This window comes from Pseudophryne corroboree, chromosome 4, assembly GCF_028390025.1.
Source record: "Pseudophryne corroboree isolate aPseCor3 chromosome 4, aPseCor3.hap2, whole genome shotgun sequence".
Taxonomy (NCBI): Eukaryota; Metazoa; Chordata; class Amphibia; order Anura; family Myobatrachidae; genus Pseudophryne; species Pseudophryne corroboree.
In genome coordinates this window covers 839,436,050-839,445,234 of record NC_086447.1, presented here as the reverse complement: position 1 = coordinate 839,445,234, position 9,185 = coordinate 839,436,050, and the positions used below count along the sequence as shown (strand labels likewise).

The 9,185-nt window shown below is 41.9% G+C and overlaps 1 protein-coding gene and 1 long non-coding RNA gene across 2 annotated transcripts; both read right to left on the bottom strand.

Moving 5' to 3' along the window:
• Window positions 1–931: 931 nt before the first annotated feature.
• On the bottom strand, window positions 932–4,161 carry LOC134911820 (uncharacterized). The gene is made up of 3 exons (XR_010176869.1): window positions 4,100–4,161; window positions 2,220–2,792; window positions 932–1,086 (listed from the first exon to the last, which is right to left on the bottom strand). It is a non-coding gene; the product is annotated as an uncharacterized LOC134911820 (long non-coding RNA).
• Window positions 4,162–4,336: 175 nt separating this feature from the next.
• Window positions 4,337–5,534, bottom strand: LOC134911008 (putative nuclease HARBI1). The gene is made up of 2 exons (XM_063919400.1): window positions 4,888–5,534; window positions 4,337–4,803 (listed from the first exon to the last, which is right to left on the bottom strand). Exons 1-2 carry the CDS (start codon window positions 5,471–5,473, stop codon window positions 4,337–4,339), a joined length of 1,053 nt encoding a protein of 350 aa, XP_063775470.1. The 5' UTR covers window positions 5,474–5,534.
• Window positions 5,535–9,185: the final 3,651 nt, after the last annotated feature.

The window sequence follows — 9,185 nt, the reverse complement described above, 5'->3', positions numbered from 1 at the left end:
GCTGCATTAGGATTTTTCACACCATCCCGGCGCTCCCTGTTGCTGCGGTCTGTCGCACCTGTGCATTGCGGTGCATACACATCTGCAGTTCAGACCTGATTGCAGCCTGTGAAAAAAAGGCACAGCAGCGATCAGGTCTGATTTACCCCCTATAAACATGATGCTTATGATCATGGGGGTAATTCCGAGTTGATCGCAGCAGGAATTTTTTTAGCAGTTGGACAAAACCATGGCCCTCATTCCGAGTTGGTCGCTAAGTTTTTCGTTCGCACAACCTATTCGTAAATTTGCGTTAATGTAGTAAATTTGCGAACATCCGCCCCCAACGTATTGTTGCTCATTCGTACGCAGTATTACACAAAGTGGGCGTACGCCAAATGACATCGCAGCAATGCGAAAACATCGCAGCAATGCGAAACCATCGCATTAACACATACTTCATCGTCAAAATACTAAGTTGTAGTAGATTTACACATTTTACATTAAAAGTGCTCACTTTTGCGGACAAACGCACCACAATGGTTTTTTTCAACTATTAAGTGGAAGAACACCTTACAATTGAAAGTCCACAAGCCCTCCTCAATTACGAATTCAATTAGTGAAATGAATTGGAATGTTCATGATCAATTAAGTCTTTTTAAAATACCTGAAGAACACTTTGTAGCCATAATTGTACCTCATCTATTTGTTTTTTTTTACTAGAAATATAGATGTTTGAAATGTGCTTGGTCTACTTGTTCATTTTTTTTTTTTAATAGAGTTTTAGTATGTGAATGAAGGTGTTTGCATGTTTTTTAAGACAATAACAACATATGTATTTTTAAATTTTAAACCAAACTGATAGGCAATCTGCTGCTCCTGTATTGCATTAATAAATACTAAACACCCGCTTAACTTGAAAAAATTATTTATTTTATTTGGTAACATTTTTTATTTTTATAATAGAAAAAATTAAATTATTAACATTTGGTAAACAAAACTAATGCAACTTTTGCATTTTGTCAACCAGACCCAGCAAGGCCTGTAAATGTATCTTCATGTTTTGAAGAATGTCCCCAAAAGAAGTGGGATCTCCAACGGCAACATCTGAAATTAAGAGCCAACATAAACATTACTAACTTACTCACATTACTTATTATACAAGCAAGGCACAAAGCACACTTTAATGCAGGCATGTCCAAACTGCATCCCTCAAGCTGTTGTGAAACTACATATACCAGCATGCCTTGATACAGTTTTGGGGCCAGGGAATGCCAAAGCTGTGTCAGGGCATGCTGGGATGTGTAGTTTCTCAACAGTTGGAGGTCCGCAGTTTGGACAGGCCTGCTTAATGGCAAAGTTACTACATCATGGCTGTTTTATGGTACATTCATTATCAGAACACACAAGCCTGCTCAGCCTTTTTTTTTATATTTTAACAGTTTACGAGACCATGGGGTACATTTTCTACTATGTGAGTTCTATTTAAGATGGAGCGTTGCCCATAGCAAACAAGCAAAAATAATAATCTTATCTTGTAGAAGTGGTTACACAATTGTAAAGTATAATCTTATTGTTTGCTATGGGCGACATCCCATGTTCAAGATAACTACCATCTTCGTCAATGTTATACCATGTTGGCATTCATTCACATCTGTTGTGTTTATTTTCTAATTTTTATGGGTTTGGTCCAGCCTCATCACACTGCATATCAACATCTTCAGAAGGACAACATATCCTAGCATGCCCACACTCCCTGAAAGCTGCCCTTACTAAATAAGGTCAAACAGGTTTGAATTTATCCCAAAAACATTTTGTGAGTGTAACTTTCACACCACCAATCATTGTGTCATTAGGCTGCCTAACAAAGTGAAGCATGTGATTTGTAAGTGAAAATATTAAGACTACACAGGCACAAGTGTAAAAGACCAACAACATACTAAACTCCACTCTGGTCTAACTGTTTCCCCGAAAAACTAACACATATAAAGCCTGTTGTCCTGGCAACCCTGTCGACCTAATGAGTGTCGACCTACAGTGGACACACAAAACATTGCCCACATAAACACTGTACATATAATGACACTCTCAAAAATGTAAATGCAACATGTAGACCATGAAGAATCACACAAATAGTTGTCCTTGGTACAACAATTCCAACAGTACAACACTGCATGTTTTGTCATTGTAAGTGTAAGTAGGTTTATTTATTTTTTTTATCAACATGTTCAAACACTTACTTTCCTCTGCAACATGATGGTTGGCAGGAAAATCATCAGGTGCTTCTTGTGCCCACTCACTGGGTGGGGAAGGCGGCTGGATGGGGGAAGGCGGGTGGATGGGGGAAGGAGGAGGGATTGGGGAAGGAGGAGGGATGGGGGAAGGAGGAGGGATGGGGGAAGGAGGCTGGATTGGGCAAAAAATTTCAGAGGGTGGGTCTGATTGAGAGGGCGAGGGGGGCGGAGAGAAAGTTAAGCCAATAGAGGGTGAGGGGGGCTGAGAAGGGGATTTTGAAGTTGAAGGAGAAGGGGTATGGGAAGGAGGAGAAGGGGTCACAGAAAGAGATGGAGAGGTGGTGTGAGAAGGGGAGTGGAAAGTGGAGTGGGCCTGGGAAGCTGAGGGGGCGTTGGAAGCTGAGGGGGACTGGGAAGCTGAGGGGGACTGGGAAGCTGAGGGGGACTGGGAAGCTGAGGGGGACTGGGAAGCTGATGGGGACTGGGAAGGGGAGGGGGACTGGGAAGGGGAGGGGGAGTGAGAAGGGGAGGGGGACTGGGAAGGGGAAGGGGGCTGAGAGCTCTGGCGTTGTTGTCGTCCTATAAAGATAATTTTTATTAAATTTAGTTAGCATGTTAAATTACATACTAAACAAGTAGAAATTTCACTGTTCTGTTCCATGTTAATTTTTATTTTTATTTATTTTGCTTAAAAAACATTGTAAAAACCTCTTCATGTTGCCCACAGCAAACAAAATGAGTACAAACTATTATTTTGAAGCTCATTCCTTAATCTATTCCATTGAGTCATATTGAATGGTCTAGGCAACATCACCAGATCACTATTCAAGGCACCTTATTATATAGACAGCACTGATCAAGATTTTGGGTACAGTTTCCTGCCTGGTTATTAATTCTGCAAAACATGCACTTGTTTGGTGGCACTTTGCTACAGTCAGTACTGTTTGCCCTAACCACACACACTGTCCTATTGTACCAAAATAGACACTCAGTGTTGCAATTAGCCTACCACTTAGTGTAAATTGTGGGTAATTCCAAGTTGTTCGCAGCAGGAATTTATTTAGCAATTGGCCAAAACCATGTGGCCTGCAGGGGAGGCAGATATAACATGTGCAGAGAGAGTTTGATTTGGGTGGGTTATTTTATTCTGTGCAGGGTAAAAACGGACTGCTTCATTTTTACACTGCAAATTATATTGCCGATTGAACCCACCCCACCCAAATCTAACTCTCTCTGCACATGTTAAATATGCATCCCCTGCAGTGCACTTGGTTTTTGCCAATTGGTAACTAAATTCCTGCTGCAATCAACTTGGAATTACCCCCATTAGCACAATTTATGCTAATAATCTTATGTAATGTAACTTACTTCGTGTATGCATTTAACGTATTTGCTTGCCGATCTCCGCCAACAGCTCTGGAGTCCTCCTGCGGAGATCACTCCACCTCCTCTCTAGTTGGATGATTGTCCGCCTGCTGCGGACGCGAGTCCGCAGCAGGTGGCGGACCTCCGCGTAGGCCTCGCGCTTAACCCTATTTGGGATGAAGCGCCCAACGCGGCCTACGCGGCGGTCCATCACCGCAACCAGGACGCGGAGCTCCCGCCTGGTGAAAGGTGCAGCACGCATCATGGCAATGGCGTTTTCCTTATTTGGGCATATATTTATAGTGTCTGTTAGCATGTGATTGGTCAAAAATCTATGTTGTCATTTCTAATAACTTTATTGATCTTTGCAATGCTGTGAAGAGCAGAGTGTTATTTCGCTCGAGCGGAAATACGCATTCGCAGAAGCAAATTTTAGACCAAAAAAAAAATTACACAAAAACACAAACACAGACACAGACACACAGTTTTGTCTAAATTACTATACATATCTGTGTACTCACCACAGTTTTTGTGATCATTCAGCTGGACAGTCACAAAGTGGGCAACATTCAGTATCATTTTTGTGTGTGTTTGTTTACATAATCAGGATTTTAGGATATAAAACAAATAAGGACACTATTTAGCAACATCACAGTTTTTTTTTTTAACTTAAAAAAATTAAAGCTTAACATGTTTCCGGATTTTTACTATAAGAAATATTACACATTCCAACACAACAAAAGCATTACACAATCACTTTACAATAACAAAAAAAATGACAACATTAAAAATAATACATAAGCATACTGTGCTTTTAATTTTAATAAAAAAGATAATATAAAAACACTATACCTGAAATATTCGGCAACAATCCTTGCCCTGACTTGGCTCCCCCTCCGTGTAACACTCCCCCCACCGAAGTGTCGAACAACCCCTGGCTCCTCATCAGGCAATTCCTCTGCCTGTGGAAGCTCTACACTACTCCTTACCGCGATATTATGTAGTATTGCGCACAGGACCACTATTTTACTTGCCATCTCCGGCGAATACATGATGTCGCCACCAGTGCGGTGGAGCACACGAAACCGCCCTTTAAGGACACCAATTGTGCGCTCCACCAGCTGCCTAGTGGCAGTAAGCGCGGAGTTAAATGCCATCTGTGGTCCTGGCCTGGGATTACGGTAAGGAGTCATGAGCCAGGGGGTGCAAGGATATCCACGGTCTCCTGTTTGATGAAAAACCCAAAATTAAAAATAGTATATTTTTAACTCAAAATATTTGTGAAAACAAAAAATGTGCACCAACTCACCCAATAACCACATGTCTGCTCGTTGACTTGATCTTAATCTCTGCCATATCCCTGATTGTCTAATGACATATGCATCATGTGAACTTCCAGTAAACTTTGCATTCAGGGAAAGGATCTGGAGGGATGGCCCACAAACAACCATTACATTCAGAGAATGAAACAGTTTCCTGTTTCTATAAATTTCTTCATTATGTCTTGGTGGCTGAATAGCTACATGTGTGCCATCCACAACCCCAATAACATGTGGGAAGCGACTACCACCTTCCTCAAATTGCCGCTTCACCACATCTAGGGCACCAACATCCAAAGGCATATCAATAAATTGCTTTACACGCTTTAGGAAAGCCTGGCAGACACGCCGCAGGACCTTACTGAACTGGCCCTGCGACATGCCAACCAGGTCTCCCACAACATGCTGATATGAGGCTGTAGCCAAAAAATGTAACACAGCAAGGAATTGTGTCAATGGTGGTATTGCTGTAGGATACCGAATTTCTGACTCCAGATCACTCTCTATTATGGAGAGAGTGTCTAGGATTAGATGTGGTGGCAGCCTGTATCTACGCACCACCACATCATCTGGCATCCCAAAAAGTAGGACACGGGTTCGGAAAATTGGTGGCCTAGCACGCCTCCGTTGCCTTGGTTGATGAGGAGCCGGTTGTGGTTGTGGGGCTGGCGGTTGGGGTGGGAGTGCTGGCGTGGGTTGGGGAGGTAGGGCTTCGGCTGTGATAAATATAGACATCACACACTTTTATATAAAAAAAATAGAGATGTTGAATAATAAAAAAACAAAGTCCTAAAAATATAAAAACAATAAATGGTTAAAAAAAGGGGGTGTCAACTTACTGCAGGAGCGTACGACATTTTTTCTGGGTTCAATTCAGGAACAAATGGAAAATAAAAATTCAAAAAACATAATATATTAATATTTTTTAAAAAGCTACACATGTTAAATAGAAATTTTATTAAATTTTAACTAATTTAAATTCTGAGCATCAAACACATCACAAACACCTTAAAAAAAAAAAAAAACATTTAACAAATTTAAAAAAAAAACAACAAACAATATAGGCATTTAGTAGCTAGTCCAGCCAAGAAAAACACTACTTTGCTGATCCATCCTGGTAACCAAAAAAACATTTATTATCAAGATGGAAAACAAACATAATCAAAACACTTTGAACAAACACAAACAGGCACCAACACAGGCCAAGGGCACTTACCTGAGCCAAAAGAAAGGTAGTATCAATTTGTGTTAATTGGCACACAAAAAGACAATAAGACTGTAGGGTTCAGTCACCCAAACAAAAGAACCTACAAGAGACCAAAAAGAACAATCAAAAACAACATACAGACCATTAACACAAACAGGCAACAACACAGGCCAAGGGCACTTACCTGATCCAAAATAAAGGTTGTATCAATTTGTGTTAATTGGCACACAAAAAGACAATAAGACTGTAGGGTTCAGTCACCCAAACAAAAGAACCTACAAGAGACCAAAAAGAACAGTCAAAAACAACATACAGACCATTAACACAAACAGGCAACAACACAGGCCAAGGGCACTTACCTGATCCAAAATAAAGGTTGTATCAATTTGTGTTAATTGGCACACAAAAAGACAATAAGACTGTAGGGTTCAGTCACCCAAACAAAAGAACCTACAAGAGACCAAAAAGAACAGTCAAAAACAACATACAGACCATTAACACAAACAGGCAACAACACAGGCCAAGGGCACTTACCTGATCCAAAATAAAGGTTGTATCAATTTGTGTTAATTGGCACACAAAAAGACAATAAGACTGTAGGGTTCAGTCACCCAAACAAAAGAACCTACAAGAGACCAAAAAGAACAGTCAAAAACAACATACAGACCATTAACACAAACAGGCAACAACACAGGCCAAGGGCACTTACCTGATCCAAAATAAAGGTTGTATCAATTTGTGTTAATTGGCACATAAAAAGACAATAAGACTGTAGGGTTCAGTTAGCCAAACAAAATATCCTACAAGAGACCTTAAATTAGCTTAAAAACAATGAAGCACAGGTTTTTTGTCAAAAATGGACTTGCAAAATATATGTGTTAAAAAGATTAACAAACAATCAACATAAACTAAAATCGTTTATTAAAAATATAAACAAGACGAATCCCAGAATACTCACTAACGTTAATTCGCAGACAAAATGCTACACTGTCTATATTCTAAACGCGAACAAAAGTACAAATGTATGCTTCACAATTACTCACTCATAAAATTCCAATAGCACCTTCACGCACAAGCCTGCAAACTCAACTGTGAAACTCCAAACTACCTACACTCACAGCGTGCAAAGTAGGCCGTTAAATAAGCAGTGCAATCATTATCCAGATTAACATACTGTACACCTGTGTGAATTAACGCGACGCACGTAGGTATAAATAAGCACACACCTCGGCGTAAACACGTCATCGCAAACATGGCTTCTCGTGAGCAAATAGCAGCAGAGATGGACCGCATTGCAGAGCAGCAGATGGCATTGATGAAAAAACGCCTAGATTGCCAAAGGCGCATGTTGGAATGCGCCTCTGCGGATGGTGAAGAGGCAGGACCTAGTACTCTGCAAATTTCTGCTTCTGTACCCCAACAATTGAGTGGGGATACCCTGCCACACACACATAGTGACCAAACTGAGGGAGAATTGGCTTTAGCCACACAAACACAACAGACAGAAGCTGCTAGTGAGGAGGAAGATGGTGATGACCAACAAGAAGAAACCTCACAGGCTACCTCCAGACGGAAGAAAAGACAGCCTGCATTCACTAAGAGGGAGTTGCGTGTCTTGGTCACGCAGGCCATGTCCAAAATACATAGAGGCCCCAAAAACATGGGGGCTGCTTCAAAAGATCGCATCTGGAGAGACATCACAAAATCTGTGAATGAAGTTGGCTCTGTCGTCAGAACATCGCAGGAAGTGAGACGACGGTAAGTGCATCTTGACAGTCCTTTTTCTGTGCTAAGTTGACTAAAAAATGTAGTTACATGTGATGTTATGTCTAGCAAACACAAGCAGAACATGTGTGCTATATATTTACTTAGACCAATAATAATACTCCACTTTGTCCCTCTTTCACAATACATATGTAGGTGGGCCGACTTCAAATCCCGCCTGAAGGCAAAGAGGGCTGCGGAGTGGAATGCCTCAAGGGCTACAGGGGGTGGAACACCTGTCGCTGTGGAGTATACTGACTTGGAGGAGATGGCGATGCCCTGTGTCAGTTATGAGGAGGGCCAAGGGGTGTCTCATATGGACACGGACCTGCCTGAGATTCTGACGGGACATGACTTGGAAGGTAAGTTTACACATTAATTTGTCTGTAATTTGAACTGTATTTAGAATAATAAACTAATTTTGTATCCTACTTTTTCCCCACACATTCTTCAATTTGCTTGCCACAAAACACAGCACAGGGGGGTGAACAGTTTGAGTCACAGGCCGGTTATGTGGTTGAGGCTGAGGTGGAGGGACCTAGTGGGTCTGGCAGTATGGGCCAACAAATCCCACCTCTGCAGGTTCCTACTGGCCCCCCCACCCAACCCTCTGCTATCCCGGAGATCCTGCTTGAAATTGCTAGGTATGGTGAGAGCCTAAATCGGTTTCAAGACGGGGTCATCCGGGAGGTAAGCCAGATAGCTGTCCGGCTCACTGAGCACCGAACCTGTGTTGAGCAAGGTGTTGCTCAACTCTGCCAAAGTCTGGCAGAGATCAGGCAGGGCCAAGAACAACTTGCCTCCTCATTCCAAAGCCGTGCAAATAACATCTTGCAAGGGCTCCAGGACATCGCTGTCTCCCTTGCCCACAGTGGCAGAGAGCCAACCACATCGGCTCCATCCCCTGCCCCTGCCCAGGAAGAACAGGACACTGGGCAGGCCCAACGAAGGTCGCTCCGCAGACCTTCCAAAGAAGAACAGGCTCAGGCGGGTAGAAAAAGAAGAAAATGATGTCTCTCCAGATGGGCAGCACCCATGTTTTTGTTGTTGCCTCTATGTTATTTTGGAGTTGGCTTGTGTGGCCAGAATGGATAACTCCCTCTTAGTGAAATGTTTTCTTTCTGTTTGGAGGTATTGTAGCCTGTGAGTTTATTTGTATAAACACCAGAGCCATCTTCCTCTTACTAGTGTGCTATGTATTGTTGTGTTTGTGTGGTGGATCCTAATTCTTTCTCATTTGGTATAAAATTTGTGTGTGGCAGGGTGTGTAATATGTTTTATTTATGCTTTAAAAATATACTTTTGTCAGAAGCAGAA

Bases quoted from the DNA above. Each gene is read 5' to 3' on its own strand.
- LOC134911008 (XM_063919400.1), bottom strand. From the start codon at position 5,473: ATGCCAGATGATGTGGTGGTGCGTAGATACAGGCTGCCACCACATCTA. The intron at 4,804-4,887 runs GTGAGTTGGTGC...TTCATCAAACAG, and splicing joins AGCAGACATGTGGTTATTGG to GAGACCGTGGATATCCTTGC.